This window comes from Calypte anna, chromosome 1 (genome assembly GCF_003957555.1).
Source record: "Calypte anna isolate BGI_N300 chromosome 1, bCalAnn1_v1.p, whole genome shotgun sequence".
Taxonomy (NCBI): Eukaryota; Metazoa; Chordata; class Aves; order Apodiformes; family Trochilidae; genus Calypte; species Calypte anna.
Window position 1 is genome coordinate 183,910,723 of NC_044244.1, and position 26,823 is coordinate 183,937,545.

General features: G+C 35.4%; 1 protein-coding gene across 1 annotated transcript in view; it reads right to left on the reverse strand.

The window, feature by feature from the left end:
• The window catches only part of DYNC2H1 (dynein cytoplasmic 2 heavy chain 1), a 151,584-nt gene that overhangs the window by 29,308 nt on the left and 95,453 nt on the right, over nt 1–26,823 (reverse strand). Inside the window, 5 exon segments of the mRNA XM_030446994.1 lie at nt 2,721–2,930; nt 8,556–8,672; nt 22,792–22,896; nt 24,667–24,878; nt 26,691–26,766. Of these exon segments, the coding sequence (XP_030302854.1) occupies nt 2,721–2,930; nt 8,556–8,672; nt 22,792–22,896; nt 24,667–24,878; nt 26,691–26,766 (720 nt within the window).

A 26,823-nucleotide genomic window follows, 5' to 3' on the forward strand; every position in this document is an offset into this window, starting at 1 on the left:
AATTTGAATGAAATTAAATAATCTGGAGATCAAATATATCCACAGAGAAAATAAGGCAATGCAAGTAAAACAATCATCAAAGCATACAACAACTAATAGGAAGGTACTATTTTTTCTAAATCTTTATTTGTCCCACAGATATAAAGTGATGAAGAAGAACAGACAAAAACCTCTGCTTTACATAAAGGAAGAATCAACAGGTTTCACAAACACTTCAAAATTGCCTAAATTGGCACTTTCTTGGAAAGCCAGAATGCCACAGTCCCACTGCAGCCACAGGTTCCCCTGCTTCACTGCTGCCTCCTCTGACCTGAACATGTAGTTGTGTGGCTCTGTGGTGAAGTGAAACTGGTACAATTTCTCTGCATTACTATTTTCCCATTTTATCTTGAAGTGTTTGCAGAACACACCTGAGAATAAAGTCCTGCAAGATATGCCCATAAAAATTTCTCACTGACTTCAAAAAGCAAGGCTGAAAATAGTCTGTTGGATTTTCTCCTTATAAAATAAAGATAAAAACATTAATTGTACTTACTCCACAGTAATCTGTAAAGCACATGAAACTGACTCTGCAAGATTCTCCTATTAATGTGATAGAACTGATGTAAATCATTACCTGACATATATCATATACTGAAGATGCTGATCAGAATAAATAGTTTATTTACAGTTGCATTTTCAAGGACAGGTTCATAGTCTAATAGCATTTGTGCTAAACAGATTTTCCAAACCTGATCACAGAAGTCTGTAAGAAGTATATTTCAAAGTAAATACTACATGTGTACTTTTATAGATAAAACCCAGACAATATCTGGACACTTATTAATAATGAACTGAATAAACTAGAATACATACAAGATAATTAATAACATACAGTGATATGTATGCTTTTTTGCATAATTATAGTTTCTGGAAAACACTGTATTTGGAACTATTACCCATGCATTTCACAGACTCTTCTTTTAGATACACATTAACAGGAAACTCACCAATCTACCATTTAAAAAGCATTCAAGTAATATCACTAATACATGACTCTACATTATTCTGAGTTTAAAGTAACAGCTTTCCTAATTGTTAGTATTGAAGCATATTTCAGATGTACACTAATATTTTTAAAAATAAGGTACATCTGAAACCATCAGAAGTCATATTTATTGAGTTTCACACTTCTATTGGTCATCTAGCAGCTTCTTCAGGTGCTATAATCTTAAAAGAACTGCAAAAGAACTTGGTGCTTTAAAATCAAAGATATTAAAAATAGTCCTTTCTTACTTAATATGTAAGTAAACTGAACTAAAGAAGACTAGTGTACTGAAAATGCATGTAACAAATTACTTTAAGATGATAAATATAGTGAGGTTTTGTTGCCATGAGGTTTAGCTGCCATGCCAAGAGTGTGACATCAGCTTCTAGAGGGGTGCTAATAGGATAATTTTATGGTCACAATCAAAAAAGTGATCTGTATCAAGGAAAGTGGCTACATAAAGCAGACGAAATGCCAGAAACACTCCTTTCCATGTATCAGGATGCACTGAGCTGATATTTTTGAGGGACAAAAACGAATAACATCTTTAAGTACATTTTTGTGACTGGCCAGATTCCTAACTTCCAATTGAAGAGAGCAGGTTAAGCACACAAGAAGTCATCTTCTTTTGCTCAGTAACATCCTTGTAAATACTAGAAAATAGCCATTCCATGTAACATTTGCATTCTCTATGGCTTTTACTTAGCACAAACTTCTACCACATAGTTAAAATGTGTTTAAGAAGGCAATGAGATTGCTAACACAGAAGGGTTCATTTATTCTAATTTTACTGCAATTTTGCTAACACATGCTGTCTTGTGAATCTGAAAAGACAAATAATTTAATTCCTGTTTTCATTAGAAATTTCCTAGATCAATAAATGCATAACAGTCTTTCTAACAATCCTTTTTTCTTACACAAAGATAAAAAAGATGTTAATAGGAATTACAATTCATGGTAGGGCCAACCTCAGTACCTATGCATTTGCATCAATCCAATTTATCAATTGCTGCAGATGAAACAAAAACAGAGTTGCAAATCCGTGTTTGACTATCTTTGGCATTCAGTTATCTAGCTATTGATGATAGAGCATGTAAATTTGCAGTCACTAATTGTACCAGCTGATAAACAAGCCCAGATCAATGTCAGAAAACACAGAGAAAATATATGTGCAAATTTTGGTTGCTTTTCTTGTGCATGAAGAAAAGAGAGCGAGATGATAGGGTGATATGAGTGGCACAGCTTGTTTGCTGTGATACATACTGAATAAATGCAGAGAGCTTTTTGTGATTACAACTGCAGTAAAATTTAAACTTTAGACAGATTTAAAAAGATTTTAAAAAGACATATTTACACGTTCTACTGGCTAACATATGTGACTTAGCATGATTTCTTTGAAATGGAAATAGTATTCAACAACTTCTAATTCGATTGGATTTGTCCTTAAGAGAAAGCTTGATACAAGCATAACACTCAGAAGGTTTTTTAAGTACTTGAAGTAACACTTCCCTGGGTTTTCATTCCAGGAATAAACATGGTTCTGTTTTAGAGTTTCTATCAATTAAAGAACTCCACTACCAATAAAAAAAACTTGCAGAAAATGGTGACATGAAAATACCTATCAAAATTTTGCTTGATTTCCTTAGGTTTTTTTTCATTGCTTATAATGTAAATTAATGACAGAATTAATTACCTTCTGATTTAGCAAAGCACTTGCTAGTCTTTGGACTTCAGAACTGAGTAATGAGGTACCTCTGATGACTTTACTTAAAGAAGCAAGTGACTGATGAACACTTTGTACAAGGCGAATGGCATTGAATTGTTCCAGAGTAATGAATGATAAGATTGGAGATCCTTGTTGCTCCACAGGAGGAGACACCTTCTGATGAATCAGGTTAGAATTCTAAAAAAACCAAAAAATATATGTGAGATCCAGTTAATAAATTCAGGAAATTTTATATTATGTTCTATGACATATTATTTGTTTGTTTCATAATACTTCATAGGACCTTCTTAATTTTGAAGCAGTTCAGATATCCTTCCTTTTCTGATGCTACATAAGAACTATGATACTTTGAGTATTGCCCATGAGATGTTCAATAAACACACCACTTTCTAAGATAACTCTCTTTACTTCAAATTAGAGAAATTTATGATAAATTGTCAGCTAACTGAATAAATGTTTTTAATATTAGTGTTAATACCTCAATTTAAAAGCAGTACTGTGTGTTGGGTACTAATGTATTGCAAGATAGGCTAAGCCCACCCCAAAAAGGTGGGGTCAGGTGTTATAGAAGAGGTACACTCAAAACCTTGGGCACACACCCCCCATCCAAGGATCACAACTTCCTACTAAGACCATCACTGGTTCCAAGGGTGGTGTTATCTTTCCTGTCTCTCTCTCTGTTTATCTCTCTCTCTCTCTGTGACTCCGTTTCTAACCTTATCTGGGCACATATGGGCAACCTAGTGTCTAACTTTAAGTTTTACTACTCCTTGCTTTGTTAAATTTTGTTAGTTGTTACCTGTTGTTTTCAAAATTTCCTTAAAATTTGCTAAACTAAAATACATTGCTTTGAAAGTACTGTCATTTATAATTCTGCTAGTTGTAATCTGACATGCTTTAGAATCTCACTAATTTTTAAGTAAAGTTGTGTTTTTATACAAACCTCCAGGGCAATAATCTTACTCCTAGAGTACCATGCAGAGAATTCCCGAACTTAATCTCACCGAGTGGGCTGTTAAAAGATTAATTAAAGGAGGAAGACTGGGCCACACCATCCATGGGCTCCTCTCTGAAGGAGTTGAGAAAGCAAGGGGATCCAATCCAAATCTCCCTGGTTCAGACCCCACTCTGGGGAACTCTACCTGTGCCCACCCTGTGGGATGTAGCACTGTACCCACTCTGTGGGATGCGGTATTTGGTTTGGCCCCCACGCCTGGGGAGCTGTGCTCACTTTGTGACATGTGACAGTGCCACATCCACCTTGTGGGTCATGGCAAATATAAACCATGCTGCCAGCTACAGCTGTTGTTTTGGTAAGACCAGCTCACCTTGAAAGAAAATTAAACACAAATAAAATAAATTCAAAATAAATATAATAGTATGCACAAATCTTGAGTAACTCAGATTCTGACAGGTACTGCTGCTCTCACACTGACATTTTTATTATTTATTTCTATTCCATTACAGCCACTGAGAATCCAAATTTATTCAGTAATTTCAAGTGACAGTATCATTTTGCAAATCTTAATTCATATGCAGCTTGTTACAAAAATATATTTTAGTATGTGTTCAAAATTGAAAACCTGAAATGTGACATGACGCTGCACACTGATTTCCAGCTATGGAATTCAAACTTCTATAGGAAAATTCCACAAATGCAAAAAGAAATCCCTAGACTTTGGGAAAAACATATTTTGCTATGGTAATTTCTAAAGATTTATTAAAGGTAAAATCAGATTTACTTTTTCTGAAGCACCTCTTTGTAAAATAACAAGTAGTTTTGGCATTTTTTTTTTTATATTACACTTTGAATTGTCACATAGAATCTTGCTTTACAGAAAAGACAGGAAGTCTGACTCCATAACCATTCCCAGACACAGTAAGTTTGTCAGAACTTTTACGTGGTTTTGTTTCAAGCTCAAACTGCACCCAATCACCACGAAATAAAATGAGATGAACTAAATGACAGAGCAATGCAGATACTTCAGTCTATGACTGAAAGGAAAATGAAAGATGAGGTCTTCCCTCACACATAATTTAAAAGTTATACAAAAAAGTTACCTGCTGTTCAAAGAGTGAGAAACTCACAGTAGTTAGAAATGTTATGTTTTGCATTTTGTCTTTGCATGGTTCCTGAAATCACAGTAACACTTTCACTTCAATTTTTTGAGACCATAGTTTTTTGAGTATGTAAAAAATGTAAAAGTCGCACAAGTGAGATGGAAATTTCTTACTGGAATCCAAAAAGGAAGAACAAAGACAGTGTAACTTGAAGGCTTTGCTCAGTCTTTCACATATTCTGTCTTACTTGACAAAAAACTTAGTGACAGATTAGGCCTCCAACTTCCTCAATACTGTTCTTTACATAACAGTCTCCTATGAATTCCATATTCATTTCATCACCCTTTTAAATGCTTTCTTTCTCCTGAGAATTTGTTAAAAAAACCCATCTGTCATTTTTATAGGAAAAATTAAACATGAATACTGATATCAGCTTATGCATTTAATGTTCTATTACATTTCCTTAAAATCTATTATGTATATAACTCACATCAGGTTTAAAAATATCTTCATGACCTGCTTGGGAATTAAGATGAAGAACTGCTGAATTACTTAGTGCTTTTCCTAATCATAAGAAACTGAAGATAGCTTCTAATCTTTAACATTAAATACTATATTATGCTACCAATACTAAATTAGGTCTATTTTGAGACTTCGATAATTTTCCCTCTTTCACTTCTGTACATGTTACTATAAGATATCATACAGTCTCACCTAAGATGCTCCAGAGTTTTTCTCCATTACGTTCCTAAACTCAAGGCTTTTAAACTCCAGTACATTCTGAAAACTGCCTCCTCAGACATGCAAAATTTATGATGAAAATAAACTCATATTCCTCTGCTAGGTTTGCATTCGATTAAAAATTCAATGTTGATGGTGGTGGCAGGTTTTAGAAACCTATTCTGGCCTTTTTATGTACCTATTCTGCCTCACATTTGAGACTCTCTTCCTTTTCTTTTAGATAATACCCTCATGGTTTAGATGAGAAGGTCCAGCACCCCGTCAAGCTGAATCTTAAAATTGTAAAAGGTTCTTGGTAGCCACCATTTAAGTACTAGAACATAGCAATAAGATCTTCCCTAAGCCTTCTTTAATCAAGGCTGAACAAACCTAGCCTTCCGCATCAGGCTTCCAAGTCCTTTGATCATCTTTGTGGACCTTCTCTGGACTCTCTCCAGCCTGTCCACATCTTTCTGTATATAAATTTTTGAAAATTTTCCATAAAAAAGTCTCTTGTGCAAGCTTATACAGAGAATTTGAGGGTTTCTTAACTTAATGGTGGGTTCATGAGAGTTCTATTAATTTGACTCAGCTGCTATTACTTCATGCTGAAAGAAGTAGTTTTAGGACAGTATTCATTACAAGAGTGTTTTCAAATGGCAAGAATTAAAATGCATGTTTTCAAATTAAGCTAATAAAGATGAAAATGTCAAGATATTCTGTATTAGTCCAGAACAGCTAAACAGAAATGTTATGTAAGTTTCAACACAGGACTGCACTGATTTCAACCAGTATGTCCACACTTAAAGATTATAATCAGCTATTCCAGTTTATATTCTACAGGACAAAACTATGTCATATGGTAAAATTGTTATGCTTCAGAATCATCAGCACTTAGATGAACACTCACTATTTTCAGGGTGTTTGTAAGAAAATCCTTCTTGAATTAATCCTTGATTTACATACTCAGCACTGGAATAAAAATGTTTAAAAACATACTTGATCTTTGCCTACATATTAACAAGCTTCTGAGAGGTTTTTTTGACTATAGAATAAAAACTAGCTGATTTTAATAACACCTTTGAATTTATAAATATACAAGCTAGATTTAATTCAGATCCATATTGGACATTTCCTGAGTTCAGTAGTATGAAACAGATATTTGACCATTACTTCCAACTAAGTTTAGTGACAGGTACATTTGACAAGTAGAAGACTAACATTTGCTTCTTGTAAATAAAATGGAAGATACTGTCAGCATCAAACCAATCTGCCTCTATTTTCCTACTATCTGTATCCAACAGCTAAAAGTTAATAACAATAACAACAACCACACCATTTAGTTCAATATGATCAAATGCAAGGATCTGCACATGCGTCAGGGCAACCGCTAGTATCAAAAAAGGGTATGGGAGGAAGGGATTGAGAGCAGCCCCATGGAAAAGGACTTGGGGGTACTGGTGGATGAAAAAATGTGACATGAGCTGGCAATCTGCAGTCACAGCCCAGAAAGCCAATCCCACCCTGGGCTGCATCAAAAGAAGCGTGGCCAGCAGGTTGAGGGAGGTAATTCTCCCCCTCCACTCTTCTGAGACTCCACCTGGAGTACTGTGTCCATCCAGTCCAGAGGAGGGACCCAAAACAATCAGAGAGCTAGAACACCTCTCCTATAAAGAAAGACTGGGAGTTTATAAGAAAGATGGAGAAAGACTTTTTACCCGTGCCTATGGTGACAGAGTAATGGTTTTAGATTGGAAGGGAGAAGATTTATACTAGATATAAGGAAGAATATTTTTTTTAGTGTGAGGATGGTGAGACACTAGCACAGGTTGCCCAGGAAACTGTGGATGCCCCCTCCCTGGAAGTGTTCAAAGCCGGGTTGGATGGGGCTTTGAGCAACCTGGTTTAGTGAAATATGGAAGAGAATTGGACTAGATAATCTTTAAAGGTCCCTTCCAACCCAAACCATTCTCTGACTCTTTGATTCTACAGTAAAGATTCTGCAGGTAATGTAAATGCTTCCGAAATTGAAGGAGGTCACATTAAAATACAGTGCTTTTTCTTGTATGTTCACAAATTTGGTTAAAAGCTGTCCATGTTCAGAGGCCACAGGTTTCAACATAAATTTATTTCATAACAAAAGATTACTTTCACATAAACATGATGTACACACTCAATATGAATTAAATAGGAACTCAATGACAGATTTCAAAATGCAATGGTAAATTCTAATATGCACCTTGTCACTTGTATATATGCACATACGTAAGGGAAAGGTTTTTTCTTATTGCAATTTTGTTTTGCACAAGACACGTTTTTAGGCCACCATGTCTGTGATCTATTATTTATCACTGAGGAGAAGAACAAAGGCCAAATGTCTATGTAGGTACCTGGCATAAGGTGAGAATATGTGCAGTATCTGCATTTCAAAGCAAATTTGCCCACATTAAAGCAAAAAGGATAAGAATTCAATAGCTGGAAATCAAGTTTTACAATATATGTGAAAGAACTCCACCAAACCAAACAACAAAGAAACCAGAACAAACTGGAAGAACAAATCAAAAAAAAAAAAAAAAGAAAGCGTTGTTGGATATTGCAAATGTTGTAACAAGGATTTTAATGAACCTTAGTTTAAAGCTAGCATCATATGTCATTATTATACAGGAAAAAATATTAAAAATCATTAAACATTGCCTTGTGAATATTAGAGAAATTAAGAGACTAAATTCAAATTCAAAATACATTAGTGTTCTTAGAAACACACAAGATACTAGATCATGTCTTGTGAGTGTGGTCTCAGCTCCATATGGAGTAAAAAGCTATAGCCTTTTACCTCACATATATATTTCATAGTTACTCATACATGTGTAACACTGTACATCCTACCTTATATGTGCTTAATTTACTTTTTCACTTCTTACATTTCAATATTCAGGATAATTCCTTAGACCTTAGTTTCACTGTACTTCCTGAGAAAAAAAAACCAACAACCTTGTCTTTCTAAATTAGCTACTTTCCTACCTGATTAAGTTTCTTCCATAGGTTGAGAACAGGAGAAAGTTCAGTAGACCATATATCTCTGTCAAATTTGCAGCCAGCAGTCACTGACCTGCTCAGGATCCGAAGCTGTGAAATGACCTGAGTGATGAGAATACAAATGCAAGTCTTGAAGAAGGATAGACAAAGTTTTTTTTAGTACAAAAGAATGACATAATAGAAATACTTTCTGATTTATCTATGGACCAAGTACTTTTCTGCATACTTAATTACTAATCCAGATATATTCACAACAGAAAAAATACCCAATTACCCATACTGATATGTAAACATAATTGACTCTCATTCATACTAATCCCAAAACAAATAAAATCTATATTTTTCTTATTAGTCATTGCCTTTTTTCTACTGTAATTTAAAATTAATGAGGTATATAGTTAATTAAAAAGCCTCTTTTCCAAAAAATCTACAGACAAAACTAAAGCTCTGCCTTTAAGTAGGCTCCATCTGTAAATGAAAAAATGGCCTACTTATTAAAGAAAAAAAACCCCAAACAAACCAGCAATTAAAACTACTAATATTTCAGAAAGAAGGGTTATTCGATAATGAAAAAAATCTTAATCATTCAGAAGGACTTGACTATTTAAATGTTAGACAGAATGAGCCAGGAAGTCAAGTTATTTCTGATGGATACTGACTTATTTTCTATTCTTGAAAGATGTGCAATGATGTGCTTTCTGTTTCATTTTCTTCCTCTGAAGCAAACAGTTAATCTTCAAGAACCAATTCCTCAAAACACAAGAACAGTCTTTTCTGATGTGCAGGAAGAAATCATGATAAGCAAGCCAGAGAACAATAGCAGAAGATCAATATGGATGAAGAGGAAGGCAGTGATCCCACATGTAAAAAGGTAACCCACAGAAAAGGGGAGCATGGATGGGACTATCCAGCAGGGATCTAAAGACATTGCTCAGCTGTGTTAGGATGAAGTAGGGAAAGCCATATCCTAGCTGGATTTGAAACTAGCAAAGGATGCAAAGGCCTACAAGAAGGGCTTCTGCACATATTCTGGCAGCTAAAGGGAGGAAAAGAAAATACAAGCCACTGCTCAGTATAGCTTCAGTTATGGAAAATACCATTTCATCCACTCATTCTCATAACTTTCTTTTGAACTTTAATAATTCTGTGTGTTCTCAAGCTATTATCAATAGCATAAAAAATGCTTATTTAATTTAGAAAAAAAATATTTTCTTCGATTAGTCTTTTGCTTATAGAACCTTTATCATTCCTGTTATGCTTCCTCCTTTTCACTCTGCAGATGTGCAGCTGTTCTGACAAGCAACACATAATAAACACACATTTGTGCCTGCTAGGTATCATTTTTTTTAGCTATAGTTGTGGCTCGTACAATTTGTTTTTTGATAGCTGTCCACTATAATTTGCAAAGAAGCAAAACTTTTATATCAAATATACTTTACCTGCTAATTCAGTAAGCAGTACTTCATATAAACTAGCATATTTATACTGTAAAAATGGAAAAAGCTTACGTGATTGCCTTGTGAATATGGGAGATTTAAAATATTAAGTATTGCTTTATTTTTGAAGGTATACCTTCATAGGTATAAACACTTATCTCCATGTTGCTGAAATGAATTTCTGAAGTAGTGACTGCAAAATCAAGTACTTATAGTATTATCTAACTCCAATAAATAAAGTTAAATGCCAATTTCTAATTATCTAATTATGGAATTTGTCAATATAATTTAAACAGGAAATACACTATCTATCCATTATTTCAACCTTTTTTGTTCAGTGCATCTATATCTCTTTCTGCTTTGTATATTTTATCAATGTAGCTTAAAAACATTGGGATTTGATTGCAAAAATTTAAGCACTTAAAAATACTGACTTAAATTTTAACTCTGAGTGTTCTAGAGTACTGTAACATACTGTGATTTTTATTAAATATTCATATAAATTCTTTACCTCTTTCCAGTTCATACCATTTCTTCTCTCACGTGTAACACGTATGAGGGTAGCATAACTTACTATTAAAGCTTCCGTGACAGCACACTGTTTCCAATTGACTGTAATTTTTAAAAATCAATGTTTTAGGCTGAGACTTCATGTACTCTTTCAGCCTGAATATTTTTTTTTAAATTTTAGCCTAGACCAGCCATTCACCTCCAAGAAACAGAGAAAAATATATTTCAGTCATGTCAAAATACTCACGTTGACCTAATCTTTGAACTGCTTTAGCATCCCAAACTTTTGCTAAGTGACTGAGAATTTGATGCACGTTTTGTGTGTGTCATGTTTTATATCCATGAAATCTGTCCAAATTAGAGATTGTAAAATAGTAACTCATATTACTGCTTAATTAATGATGACAACTTTGACTTTAGGACTTGAATGGTTTAAGTATTTTAGTCTCACAAATTGCAGTGATGTTTCTTGCAGTGCTGACTTCAAATGAAGTCAAGATCTGATGGTCAAACTAAAAGGCAAGATGGACATACACAGGCAGTGGAAAAGGGGACAAGTGTCCTGGGAAGAGTATAGGGATGTCACCTGGTTGTGTAAGGAAGAGGTCAGGAAAGCCAAGGTGCAACTAGAATTGAACTTGGCATGAGACGTCAAGAAAAACTAACAGGGCTTCTACAGATAGGTAAACCAGAAAAGGAAGGTTACAGAAAGTGTACCCCCCTGATGAGCCACAATGTGATAACACATTAACAACAGGTGAGGAGAAGCCTAAGACTGTCAACAACTTCTTTGCCTCAATCTTCACTGGCAACCTTTCTCCTAATGGCTCTCATTTTGATGGCCCTCAAGATGGAGATCAGAGAGACATAGTCCCTCACACTAAGTGAAGACAAGGTTCATGACCATCTGAGGAACCTTAAGATACACTGGTCCACAGGGCCTGATGAGATGCATCCCAGCATCCTGAGGGAATTGGCAGATGTAGTTGCCAAGCCACTCTCTATGATATTTGAAGTCATGGCCATTTAAAAAAGAAAGGAGCTACTGAACAGCTGAACAGTCTGGAATTGACTGGATGGTCACATCCAGAGGGTTGTGGTCAATGGCTCAAAGTCCTGATGGAGACCAGTAACAAGGGATGTCCCTTGGGATTCTTATCTAGGACCTGTATTGTTTAATATTTTTATCAACAACAACATAGACAGTGGGACCAAGTGCACCATAAGCAAGTTTTCAGATGATACCAAGTTGAGTGGTCCCGTAGATAAGCTAGAGGACGGGATGTCATCCAGAAGGACCTGGACAAACTGGAGAGGTGGGCCCCGAGGAGCCTCATGAAGTTCCACAACAAGTGCAGTTCCAGAACAAGTGCAGGATCCTGCACCTGGATTGGAACAATCTGTGCTATCAGGCTTGGGGATGAGGTTCTAGAAACCAGTCCTGCAGAAAAGGACTTGGATGAAAAGCTAGACATGAGCCAACAGTGCACACTTGCAGACCAAAAGGCCATTCACATACTGGTCTACATCATAAGAAGTGTGGGCAGCAGATTGAGAGAGGTGATTCTGCCACTTTGCTCTGGTAAGACCTCACTTGGAGTACTGCATCCAGCTCTGGGGCCCTCAGTACAGGAAGGACATGGATCTGATAGAGTGGGTCCAGAGGAGGGCTATGAAAATGGTCAGAGCAGTTCTGGGCTCTGCAGTGTAAGAAAGACATTGAGGTCCTGGAGAATGTCCAGAGAAGAGCTATAAGGCTGGTGAGAGGTTTGGATGGCATTTCCTACAAGGAGTGACTGAGAGAACTGGGATTATTACACTGGGGCTGGGACACCTCTCCTATGAAGACAGGCTGAGGGTGTTGGAGAAAAGAAAGCTCCAGGGAGACTTAATAGCAAACTTCCAGTATCTGATGGGGGCCTACAAGAAGGCTGGAGATGGACTGTTTGCAAGGGCCTGTAGCGATAAGATGAAGGGCAGTGGTTTTATACTTGAGAAGAGTAGGTTTAGATTGGATTCTTTACCATGGATAGTGGAAAAATGGAACAGGTTGCCCAGGGAGGTTGTTGAGGCCTTTGTTATCACAACATATTATTTTAATGTATTTTAAACTGAAAGCTCTTATATGTTGTTCTAATCCAGTCCAAATACACATCTAAATATTTTGAATAATGTGAAAAAATGTACCATAAAGCAGAAAAATATAAGCAGTGGACTTTTTAAAGAAGTGTGAGAAGATTATTCACAACTGTAAGCTGCTTGTTTATAGTAAGGTCAACTTATTTTAACAGCATTTATAAGAAAAATTAAATGGAGCAACTTATTTATGAACAGTACATCTAATAACTATGAACAGCACAGTAATTGCTACTGAATATATTCTCCGTTCTTAGTGGAAAATTCATACACTGTATTTTTTTAATTATTGTCAGCACAGAAAATAGAAATGGCACATATTAATAAATGTGAGGCAGCCAAATGTAAAATGTCAATATTTGTTTACCTAGTTATTTAATTCATTGTGCATCTCAGCTTTTTAATCTACTGCATACTTTATGGGTTTCTGTGGATAAAGGCTGCTGTGACATTGACCAACACATTACAGTAAAAACTCACACATTTTGAGAAATTAAGAGAGAGAATGAACAGAATGGAAAATTATAATAAAGACAATTGATGATCCCATGTGTCTTCATATAGGACTACTAGGAAGTTATGTTTGACCTGGAAAGGAGACTAAAACTTAATGGAAAAATAAATGGGGAAAAGTCAAGATTTTAACTTTGCCTTCCTTGGTACTTAGATAAGAACAGATTTCTCATTTTTATCTGTTTTTACTTACGTAAAAAGTGTTGTAAGTCACAGCTACTACAAGAACTGCTACATCACAAAGAGATACAAGCCTATGTTTAATTTATATATTTTAAGTCATGCATTTATTTCATAAGCAATCTATCCTAAAAATAATTTTTAAAAAACAGGTTTTACACATTATATTAGAATTTTTAAAAGAAATAAAATATAAAGTATATTGTGAAATTCTATGTCACTGACTTAAAAAGAAATTAAACAATCTAGTATCAATAATCCTGAACTAAATACAGTTGCTGTTCTAAGAATACTAAACAGGAGAGATTTGCTAGTCAGATAACTGCTGGTCTTTTCAAGACTAAGGAACAGATAAAATGATTTTTATTTTTGTACAAAAAGCTAACAAACTCCTCTCAGTGGATCCATAGAAAATACCAAAGCAGATACACTACTGCCATCTATCTGTTTTAATAGGATGTAGTCTTATCAGAGAAATTAGTTCAATGCTTTATTTCTCTGAATTAAAGAAGATATGCATGTGCACAGTTGTTGAAAGAGTTATTTGTTTTTATAAGAACCTTATAGATTAAATTAAAATATGATGATATAGCATAGTCACTTTAGTACATATTGGGAAAGTGACTTGATGCACTTGAAGTGTCTTTACTGAGTCACGAGAAGGAAGGGGTTTCAGTCTGATGTGCCTTTGGAGAGAGCTCCATGCTCCCATACTGTTCCTTCTAGTCCAGCTGCAAAAGTCGTGCAAGATGGAGCCACCAATGAGACCACTCTGGCTTTCAGTCTCTGTGCTGCAATGAAGCCTCTCTGCAAGAACAGGGTCCCTGGAGGTTGTTATGATACAGGTACTTCAATGGTGTTCATAACCAAATCATTAATACCACATGTGGATGAGTAAGAAACAGCTGTATATCTATCCTTGCTCTTTTTTTGCTCCCTCAAGGCAACTTCAAAGCTGTGCATCCACTCAGTAAGGATATGAAGTAGGACTGGGCTTAGAACAGAGATAGATTCCTTCTTCATCAAAATACAAAGCAAACAAGGGGAAGACATTGACATCACCTACATCTTTTTCAATACAGAATAGGATCATATACCTCTGATACTAGGAAGGTTCTCTGTAGAGCAAAGATTCAGTGCAGAAGGAAAGAAAAACAGCAGGATGCTGCAGATTGACCGCACAAGCCCAGTACTGACCTAGTCAGTATTCTAGTTGCACCTTCTCCCAATAAATAACTAAGAGTCTGTAGAGATGGTTGCCATCAACTAATTACACACACTGACAAAATTTAAGAAAACTGGAAAATTGCACCCTTTTCTTAGAAGAGAATAACCTTCTCATATGCAGAGCAACAATATATTCTCACATAGGAATTAATAAGGCTACATGAAGCTGTGCACTGATTCACTGCAATGGTAAAGAGCTGTGTTTTCTGAACGCGCACAGTACTGTGGCTTTGACTCGACTGGCACATTCTCATGTAGCACCATAGGTATATAAAAAGTACTGTTATTTTAAAAATTCTTGTTAAGTACTCAGATTACATATTAATAATAAATACAGTTTGGTGTTACTCATCAATTTCTGCTAGAGCCAGTTATCTGTTTGTGATGTGGGATGCATTTAATAAATGTCAGTAACAGCTGACACAAGACTTATATAAATGTTAAATTATTTTAAGAAAACAGATTTATGTTCAGCCTGACATCTATAGAGATAACATAACAAGTTCAAGGATAATTTCAGTTCCATGGTTTTTAATAATTATACCCATATTACTCTCTGTGGTATGATCACTATGGAGAAGCTGTACATAAAAAATTAGATACCTCTGCTCAGAGTCCTGCTGAGCTATCTTTTGAAAAGAAAATTTAGTCTGTTGACCAATTCACAAGAAACTACAGCTGTCATTGTATTACAATTGCACCTTGAAAAATAACTACATACCTCAGCCCCACTATTCTATACATAGCAAAATCACTGCAGTCAGATATGTGACTGTAATATCAGGTGGACATATTCTAATTTCAACTGAGTATTAACAGCAGTGGAGACCTGGATAACCTCAAGCATGATCCAGCAATCTGAAGAGTTCACACCCTCCTCTATATACTCCATCTCTGTTGCTGTCATTAGCAAGGTAAAAAATAGCACTGGAACTATACTCCAATCATACATATGACAACAGTTTTAGGAAGATACAGATCAGTTTTAATCTAAGTAAACAAGATATGCAATAAATGGTGGGAAGAGGTACAGAATCTGTAAGTGAAAATAAAGAGCAAGTCAGCAGCTAAGCTAAATGAAGAGCCCAAGGATAAAATGCTGTTTTGCTGAAGTCAATGAGATTGCTGCAAATACATTTAATGAGGGAAGATTCCCTTCATGTTTCCTGTCCCCAGTTCTTACCTTAGTTACCTCCCCATACTGTTTTCCATTATTAGTTTACTATCAATTTTAACTTAACAAGTACTCATCACAAAATACAAAACAGCTATAAAAAAGATAATTTTGTTTCTTTTTCTTTTCTACAAAGTTTCTAAGTTCCCAGAACAAACAGAAGAGCAACAGCAATTATTTTAAATGCACAGTATATTAAGCAGCTACACATAAGTATGTTAAGCCATTCCTTTGGATTTCATTAAAGAAATTGTTTTTTTCTCTTTAAGCAATCACATCTATAAAAATAACTCATCCAGCGTGAGATTTCTGTGGTGTATTTAAGCAACATGCTTTCTGCTTGGCTTTATAAACATGACTTTGTTCAGATATCTTAATTTACTCATGCTATCCTGATGTAATGTACGAATATCATCTCTGTGTGTTGAGCTTCTACTGGCTCAAACTCAAATATTTATTTTTTTCGTATTTGTTTTCAAATAATTCATCTGCCATTCATGACAAGTATGAAATGTCAAGGTACGAATACATGGAAATAAGTATGCATACAGATGGGTCATCTCTATACACTTCTAAATAAACTCTATAACAATGTGCATTCTAGTCCTGTCCCCATTCAAATGGATATTTATAGCAGTGATCTGCAAGATGAGATTTTAACTGAGTATGAGAAATATATAATATACAAGCTTAATACTATGTGAAAGAACTGCATCAACACATTTTTCATGTGAACTGTATCTTAAAAGCTTGAATAAAATTCATGACAGATTTGCTAGCTTAGAAAATTTTAACTCAAATTAATAGTTACCTTTCAGACACAAGCACTTTTAATATCATTATTTGTAACTGTATATATTTATATTTCATGTACATTAAAAAGTTGTATTATTAGTTATGACACTACTGAAAGAAATTTTGAAAGTGCTGCTTAACAGCCAACACTGCAAATGAATACAGGATTTATTATTTATTTGTATACGTTGAAAACAGACATGAGGTAAACTGCAGTCTGGACTCTGAACTTTAAGAAACCAGACACTGGTTTATTAAGGGAACTGGTAGCAGAATATTATGAGAAGAGGGAATAAGGAAGAGAGAAAACTGGAGACAATATAATGAAGAGCACTTTACTTTGATCTAATTAAAAAAGAGGAATAGAGAAGCATTTTTGAGTAAGGCTCAGAACAAATCACCTCATTGTGCAGAAAGACCAGACCCCCCCCCAAAAAAAAAAAAAAAAAAAAAAAAAGAGACAGGTTCTAAAACACATACAAAAGTTGAAATAAACATGGGGCATTGGGGCATTTGACAAATGCAAGAAAACATGAGGCAAGTATGGTCGGTAAAAGCCTGAAGTATTCAATAGCCTCTGTATGTGGTTTCAGAGGTGTCCTGGTTTGGGCCAGGATAAAGTTAACTTTCTGTCTTGGAAATTTGCTTTCAGCTAAGTCTCTTGTAAGTAGCTGCACTTGCTGAAATTAACAGCAAGTTTCTCAGGCAGTGTCTGCTTCTAGGACTGATAATGCTCGATGTTTATAGTTACAGGTGGAGAATGGTCTGCAGGACCAAAGCCACTGCTCAGTTCTAAGGAATATCTTGTACTTCAGAAAGAGAAAAGGAGTAAGGTTATACCTGCAACCCTCCTCTAGAGAGGAGGAGATGAGATAAATGACCAAAATTGACCAGAATATTCCATCTTATCCGTGTCACATTGAGTATAAATTTAAGGGATCTAGAGGGTCAAATTCCTTTCCTTCCTCTTCTCCTTTCCCTTTGCATTCTCCCTTTTTCACCTGTCCCTGTTTGCTTTAGCATCCTGGAATGATTCTCTCTGTTCATCCTGATCCGTGCCAGCCTGAATCTGTGTGTTCCTGCCTCCATCTCCCAACTGCTGCTGACTCCAGGAGTCCAGCCTGGATTTTCCCAGGGCTGCCCTGCAGCTTCGGTGGTGACGTGAGAATTATTGGGGTAGACAGGAGGAATGTGTTATCATTTTCCTGTATATTTGCATATATTTTTTTTCTTTTTATCATTACTGTTTCATTAAAGCTGTTTAGTTTAGTTTCCAGCCCGTAAATCTCTCTCCCTTATTCTCTCTCTTTCCTTTATCAGGGAGGGGAGGGGTATTAATAGAGAGCATCTGTCATTCAGTTAATTGCTGGCCCAAGGTTAAACTGTGACAAGAGGGAAGGGGCAGCTATCAATGGGAGAGAAAAAGTCTGGCTGGAGAACATGAACAAAATCCTGCATGAGCATTGGAGTTAAATCCAGCTGGCAGACCGTTACCAGTGGTGCTCTGCAGGGCTCAGTTTTGGGGCCAGTTCTCTTTAACATCTTTATCAATGATTTGGTTGAGTGGATCAAATGCACCCTCAGTAAATTTGCAGATGTAACCAGTTTGGGTTGGAGTGTTGATCTGCTTGAGGATAAAAGACTGCAGAGACAAGCTGGATTGATGGGCTGAGACCAGCTGTATGAGGTTAAGCAAGGCCAAGTGCCAGGTCCTTCACTTGGGCCACAAAAGACCCATGATATGCTGCAGGCCTGGGAAGAGTGGTTGGAAAATTCCCCAATGGAAAAGGTCATGGAGGCACTGATCAACAGCTGGCTGGATATGAGCCAGAAGTGTGCCCAAGTGAACAAAAAGACTAATAGCATTCTGGCTTGTATCAGAAGCAGTATGGCCGTCAGGACTACAGAATAATTATACCCAGTATTCCATATAGAAAAATGGCATTAAGCAAATTTAGACATATTGACTATAATTAGCAGTGATATTTGAAGAGCCTTGGATACCTTGCTGGTTATTGAAAAGCTTCTTTCAAAAATGCTTCTTGGATAATGTTTAGATTAACCAGTCAACTCATCATACACAGCTACTAGTTACAAGCTGTAGTTACTTGTAGGCACAGTCATTCAACAGGATGTGATAGCATTGCACAACACTAACAACAGGTTTTGAATGCTACACTCTAAGAGTGCCTGTATTGACTAAGTCTGCTTAGTGCAAAGTACAAGGAAAGGAGGGAGACAAAACAATGGCTCTGCATTCTCATTTCATCATCCTAGAGTGGTTGCTGGCAGTAAATCTTGCAGCTATACTAAAACCTGCACAGAACAAGATAGCTCTTGCTGTTTTTCCAAGGTGTAAAAAATCATACATAGGCCTGTCCATTTCAGTCTGTAAAAATTCTGTCACATGATAAATGGCATTTTGACTAAGACATTTAATGTATGGTTCTATTAAAACTATAATAAAGGATTAAACTGGTTCATAGGAGTTAATAGAAGAGAAATATGGCCCCAAGAACAAGAAAAAAGTACATGGGAGCCAAAAGCCCACTTTGCAAGAAGGTGAGTGGAGCAATATCTAAATTACAGACCTTTCCCATCTACAGGAAAGCTAGAGTAAGGCTCCACATGCTGTGACTACTGTAATCATTAGTTACAGGTTAGATTGGAGATAAAACCACCCTAATGCCGGCCAATATACAGGCAAAAATACAGGGCTTATCAGATCAGAAAAAAGGAGAATGACTGTAATCGAGCGGCTAAGACTCTTGCTGAGCATGGGGAATATTCAGTTTAAGCTGCACAGAAAATCTGTACCTGATGTAAAATAGACAGGATGAGCTATGCTGACTCCTGCAGCTGCACTGTCAGCTAAGTCCTTTTCTATTTTAACAGCCCTGTTCTGCAGAGAGAACATATCAAGAGATGTGAGATTATTCATGAGGGATAAGGAAGAACCAAAGAGTCACAGTGGACTCTGGAAATACAGCCTCTAAACATTTCCCTGCCTCTATCTACATAAAGCAACTAAGTACAAATTCAGGAAAAAAAAAAGGTCATATTCCTGAAAAGATCATGCCTATTAATGACTCAGGTTTCCTTTTTTAAAAGAATGGCTCTTACAAAACTTTGTATGACTTAATTTCTTACAATTCAGTAAATAATTATCCATATTAAAATAGGAAAGCTAGCAATACTCAGATTCAAATTGAAGTTCTTGGCTGGATAAAATAAAAGCTGTGAATATCATCAATATTTGAAAGGCTACTGACAAAAGCCCATTTCTTTTTAGTGCTGTTAGGTTTACCCAAACATTACCAATGCAGTAGGTTACAGAAGCAATCTCTACATAACTGCAAACTGCTGCACTGGGCTGCAGCAAACTGCTGCTCCAGCAATACAAACTATCATTCTTATACATGTGAAATAAACAAAAAAGTCTATGTGAAATCTACATTTCTGTTATCCAAGTATTCCATCTTGGGTAATGAAATTATGTCAGAAAATGACATTGGTTTTCTTGTAATAGAATTACATTAGTTTAACTTCATGGTTAACAGCATACATCACACTCTTGTTTTCATACTTCTTTAAAAAAGAATTTGAACTGTTAACAGATTGCTAGTCATAGTTACTTAAAATTAATGTATATCTGAATGATTATTTTAACTCTCTGAGGCTAAACATAGGGCTAAAGCTGGAATTGCTTCAAAGTATGTATGCTTTTAAAAAAACTACTTCCTCTAATCCTGATCTCAGTGGAGTAGACTGTTCATTTCTGCATTGGGAAGACTTCAGAAAAACTACAGACTGAGAAATTAAAATGGCTAGTAGATGAGAAACAATATAGGACAGTAGAGATAAATTAGAAGAGAATAAACCACATACTTAGCACAGAATCAGTGAAGTACTGGACACAATATTTAATTTCACCTTTCAAGTGCTAGTGACATAGCAACCTAGCTGGTAGCAACTGACTTCCCTCTACCTTTTTTCATTCAGCTTTTTCTTGGCTTTAGCTTGGAAATCAATTGATGAGAAATATTCCTGTTAGAAAGCAATCATTCCGTTTCAGACTGTGAAGCACAGGTTCACCTGTGAATCTAAGACAGCTGCCAAACTGTCAGAAATTGAATGGGAGTAGATTCGTAACTGGGTAGAAACACAGTTTAAGAAAAATCTCCCATTTCTGTTCCTTAATTGCCTAAGGCTTAAAGAAGGGCCACAAACTGTTTCTGCAAAGATAAAGAAATCTCTTGTAAGACAAAGAATCATCTCACATATGAGGCAAAAGTCTGATTATAAGCCATAGTTTATAAATTAAAATCAATGCTATGACAGAGCCATTCAGTAGAGTGTGAGTCTGCATGTAAATGTGTTCATTACCTATTTCCTGTCACACAGGAACTCTGAATCTGTTCTGAATTCATGGAGGTTAACTAAGGACTCATTTTCCAATACTAGCATTTTTAACAAACATGGCTCTATGTAAGCACAGCTGAAATACATAAAATAATCAGCAGTATACAGTGTATTTTTATGTAAAAAATACAAGTTGATTTTTATGTAAAAGATCTTAAGGCAAAAAGTAGAGCTACATTAAATATTACTTCATTTTATGGCTTTGTAATAGAGGAGTTCTTGAGCTCACCTCAGCACCTTCTGTACCCTCATCCTACTGATTTGTCTTCATATAACTTTACAATTTCATGTGCTAATAGTATTTTTAAAAACCCAACAATTTGACAGTACAACTATAGATTTAAGTGAACAGATATATCTAAACAAATTTATCGATATTACAGGTGGACTTTCACCTACCTATGGGCATTACCAAATTTCACCTCAGGCCAAGGTACAGCCACTTTACAGTCAATCTCCCCTGGACACTAGGCCTTAGGGGCTCAATTCAATTGTTAGGCATAATTCCATCTGAACCCAAGAAAATGTTATGGATAGGTAGATATGACACAGAATCTCAAGACTGATGCTCTATTGGATCAGGGTACCCAAGCACTAGGAATCAGTTCTTTCAACAACGGCTCCTAGTGCCATTTTGACTGAAGTCTGGCTGCTGGCCCAAGAAAATGTATTCACTCAGGTCCTGTGTCCTAGCACAGCTCCTTGTAAATGTGTTAAACACACTAGGGCATCTTTAGATGCCAATTTTTAGGCAACTGAATTGACACACAAGGGAATTGTTAAAATATTAATTCAAATTACTTAAAAGCTTCGTCCAACAAACCAAACAATGTATTACTAATGAAGACATCCAGAGTTGAAATCAGTCCATCATCTCCCTTTTTAGACCAACAAAATTAAACTCATGAGGAGAACAAGAGAGTCAGTACTTTCTGGGTCCAAAAAGGATGAGAAGAATAGCTGCCATTGGTGTGTCATTTATAGTACGTAGCATTATGAGTGACCCAGGTCACTCACCCAAGCCAAGGCTTCTACAGACAACTCTAAAACAAAGAGGTGAAAAATCTTAGACCATTGATTATTACTGCAGCACTAAGATAACTCCATGCTCATATATTAAACATATATTCAAAGCGTGACTAAACTGCAATTAAATGATTACTGAGAACTCTTTAACTATGATACAGACATCTGCCACACCTTACAGCTAGAGCAATAATGAAAATATTTAAAATTAGTGAATTTTTAAACTAGCACCTATGAGATCCCTGGAATTTACTTTTCATTATATTGAGAATTTCACTACATGTTGAAGTATTCAATGTTATTCTCGAGTGAGAACAATTTTTCCAAATTTTCACATTTCTAGTAGTAAAGATAGGATTGTGACTACTGGGAGGATTCTTCAGAATTTCTCTTTTAGAAAAAGCATAAAATGTTATGTATACTCTATGTGTCAAACTACCAGGTTAGAATTTTCTGTGAACTTTCTCTAAGAACTATCCCTTTGATAGGAGTTAAATTAAAGAGTATTAACACATCCAGTAAAACTACTTACATACTGGCTACTCTTCAACATGAACTGAATTATAGTACTGTAAACTTTCTCAATAATTGTTTGTTTATTTAAGTCCTAAACAAATGTCTTTATAGCTTAAGATAATTGTTATTATAGTAAAATGTTCTACAGTAATAAGTCAGCATATTCCAAAAATCCCTCCATATACTCTTTCTTATAGAAACTCATATTTATGAACAGGTGGTTGGGTTCTCTAGCTTATAATGGATGTAGAAAAGATTCAGAGGTCAACAAAAAATGTAACTTTACCTGGGAACTGATCATACGTTGGGATGAACGAGCAATGTTAGCAGGCAGGCCAAAAAAGTCAGGTTTATCATCTTCTGGAAGGCTTTCAATAATATTACGGTAATCCTGTATTAGCAGCAAAGGATATTTTGTTCAGCTCATGAAATTAACAGTATATGCTGAAAAGAATTCCCTTACGTGTACTGCATAACACAAAGATTAAAGTAAGTATCTAACACATGACATATCTTGGTATGTATCTTATTTATAAATTTCTTTATTTTATATATTAAAACCTACATTATTTTATATAGTATTTCCTCTATAGTGTTTACTCTTTTTACTAAAAGAGTAAAAAGCAATTCTGATCATAGTGATGCTATCAACTGAAAAGAAAATTTAGTAAGGCTGTCTCCGAAAAGTAGTTGAAATACTTCTGTTGAAAACTTAAAAGTAAATTAATGAAAATACAGAAAAAATATTTCAGCATTCAGAATTTGAATAGTAGACCATAATACATAATAATAAAATTAAGAGCACCCACTCTTCTCACTTAAATTTAAATATATGAAGATATCACTCAAAGAAAGTCAAATCCCTTAGGTAAAAACAGGTTTGCTCAACTGATGGAGCTGGATAGCTTCAGTAGTGGTTACAGTTTAATAATCACTATTGATGCTTTTCTTGTACAAAACAGAAAGAGGCCTTGCAGGCTAAGGTAGATTTTTGGTGTGGATGTCTCTTTTATTGTGGCTTTAGAGGCAAAAATAATTTACTGTTTAAAAGTCTGGCTGCATCCCACTGCATTATGTCATTATGTGCATTATTTTCTTTTGCTTGCAGGAGCATGTCCTATGTACTAATGACTTACTTTGACAAGAAATCTCACTTCAGAGATAATAGTAGCAGACCTCTACACTAAACACTGATAGAAATTGGTGATACTGTTACAATTAGCCTGAGTAATCAAATGGAGCTTTATTATTAGTTCTCTACAAGTCAAAACTAATTGCAGTAAAATATAGAAGACAGAAAGGTATAAGCTGTCACATAAATAATCTTATAAGAAATTGAGGTATATTAAATCTAGTGAAGAAGAAAGATTCATCTATTTGACCTCTATATGAATAGAGACCAGCCTGGTTTATTTATTACTTCCCTCTTTGTGATATTAATTCAGCACATGTACAGAAAATATCCACCATATTTTGAATTAAAAAAACCCAAACAAACTCAAACCCAAACAGTCAGAATTCAGGTACAGAATGCCTAATGCCAGCAATTTATTTTAATTGGCATAATTCCATTTCATATTAGAGTAGTATGGAGTCATTAAAATGCAAATGAATCTTAATAGTAGCAGTATGTGAAAGGACAGGGATAGATCTGTTGAATTCCCTCCTGTTTACACTGAAGGAGAATCAGAATCCATATTTATATCTTCAAATAAAATGTCCTACACTCTCCACAAGATGTTAACAGATCATGTCAGTGTCGATATATTTGTAAATAAGGAGATATATTTAGATTTTCCTATTTCATACAGAAGTTTTAAGAATGTTTAGCAGTCTATAGAAAAGTGCTATTATGTTAATAAACTAAGTTACATAACAATGTAATTTTCATAAATGTAACCAGTTTATTTTTCTCAGTTCTTTATAGCTATGCTTTGTACCACAGTCCAATCAGATTATCATAAAATAGGAGACTGACAGCATATTGACCGAATGGTTCTGACAACTCATGAATTAGTGCCCCACACAAAAGAAGTCTTAAATAGATGGAGGTATCCTTTTGATTTTAACTATGGTTTTCTTTGTGGAATTATTCCCCCAAACAATTACTGAAAATAATTTATTATAGTTTCTATACTAGGTGTTAAAATTTCATACCTACCAAGATACTGCAGGAATTTGGTAGAGAGACTGAGCATGGGAAACCAGTCATCTTCTTGCCTCTAGCACTGAAACTGCCAATGACTTGGGAATTGAAAAGCTGCTTCAAATAGGAGCGAAGAACCCTCATATCGAAGTAATTATCTACCCGGCCTCCATAAATTGCATTTTCAAATAAACCATGCACAAATTCCCACTGAAAACCTTTGGAACCTATGAATCAATTAATATCTTTGTATCAATGGACAGTATTACATTATAAGCATTTCTTATTATAACTGCAGTTCTTCAGTGAAATAAAAAAACATGAACATATTAAAGATTTATAATTTTTCTTGTATATTACCAAATAAAAAAAGTTGCAGAAACTTCAATGTTAGTATTTGTCATTGAATGTTAGTATTTGTCAAATGAATAGTTAGCATGTTTATTACTGGAAATGTAATCTTTCAAACACGATGAGGTACATGGCAGGTACTTTTACACAACATAGCATAGAAAACCAAGCATATTACTATTAGTTTCCTGGCCAGACTGACATGACAGTTAGATCACCCTGGTTTAGCTCCATCCCACAAGCTCAAAATAACTGTATTTTCCCTTCCTTCTCTCACAGCTGTCCAAACAACTACATGGGGCAATGACCTGCTTATATTCCATAGCTTTCATGTGCAGGTAATAAAAGCTTGATCAGAAATGTACTTCTTGAAGTCCTTTTTAAAAAGGAAACAGTAAGTACTTTCAAGGAGGTTTTATTGATGGTAACTGTTGTTAATACATTCTCCTCTTAAGAAAAGTTATCTTCATAGCAAAAGTTAATGATTGGCTTAACAATTATCACTGACACTTAAAGAATCAACCTCTTTAAATGACTGTATGTTTCAAGTCTGTCCAACTAGGGTTCAGTTCCAGGCGTACTAATCATTCCTAAATCTCATTAAAGTCAATGACCATAAATTACTCCTAAAATATAAGTTCCTAAGTTTATTTTGAAATTATTTTAAATGTGAAGACTTTAAAATTTTATAATTTTCAATATTAACTCATATTAAGAAATTACTACAATATTTAACAGAGCAAGTGGGCTCTATCTAACAGTGAATTTCAATTCAAGGAATTAATTAATATTAAATTCTCTTATTCAACATACGGGCAAGCTCACACTGGGAAGGAACAGAGATAGAAGACTTTATCTCCCAGGCACTCCTGTATTTCCTATTTATTCCTCTGGACTCCAAAATCTGAGTATAATAGTTCTTGGCATGTATAAATCAGTGGTTTACCCAACCTGCCAAAATTTCGTTTATGATTCACCCTTTCCAAATTTTCTTACTGGTGATGAGCTCTGCAGTTTCTCCACTCCTATCTGAGTGCTGTAGAAAGATAAAGCTCTTCATGCAACACCTCTACTAATGGTAAAGCCATACAGGGACCATTTGAACTCAAGGTGAGATGGCACGAGGTGCCTTGCATCCATACAGCTAAACTCTCTTTTGCCCTGAACAGTATTAACCACCTAGGCTGCTGCCTATCAGAGAGACTCTCCAGGCTCTCCTGTCTGACAGCCCATGCCTTGTCACTGCCTAGAAGAATGCCACAATCTGCATAAGCCAAATGTAGGAAATAATAAACCTGACAGCAGAGTAGCTTTAAGACTGTATTCAGCTGTAATCACTTTATTAATGAAGAGATACACTTAAGTGTCAGGTGCTACATCCAGAAAAGGCTCAGATGACTCAGCACACCTGATTCAGGGCAAGACTATTTCCTGTACTGAAGTAGTTAACTAACGACTGCTTCTATGTTTATATTTGTGAAAATGTTCCAATGACAATTCAAATGCAACATTTAAATCCCTTCAAAGCAGCCTTTAAACAGAATGGCCCCACTTCAAACAAAACAATCATGCAAAGTTACCAATTTATTAAAATTACCATGAAAATTTTTAATGTTCTAAAAATTTCAAGTGAGACCTTCAGAAGGGTTGTACCAGAGAGGGGGGAAATCTTTCCTTCAGTGACTTACCCTCAAAGAGTCTATCAATAATATCAAACCCAGCACGGAGATCGGATAAAGAAAATTCATAAAACTTGGTCCAACCCTACCATTAAAAGAAATTCAAAGAATTAATTAGTCACACAATAATGATCATAAAGTA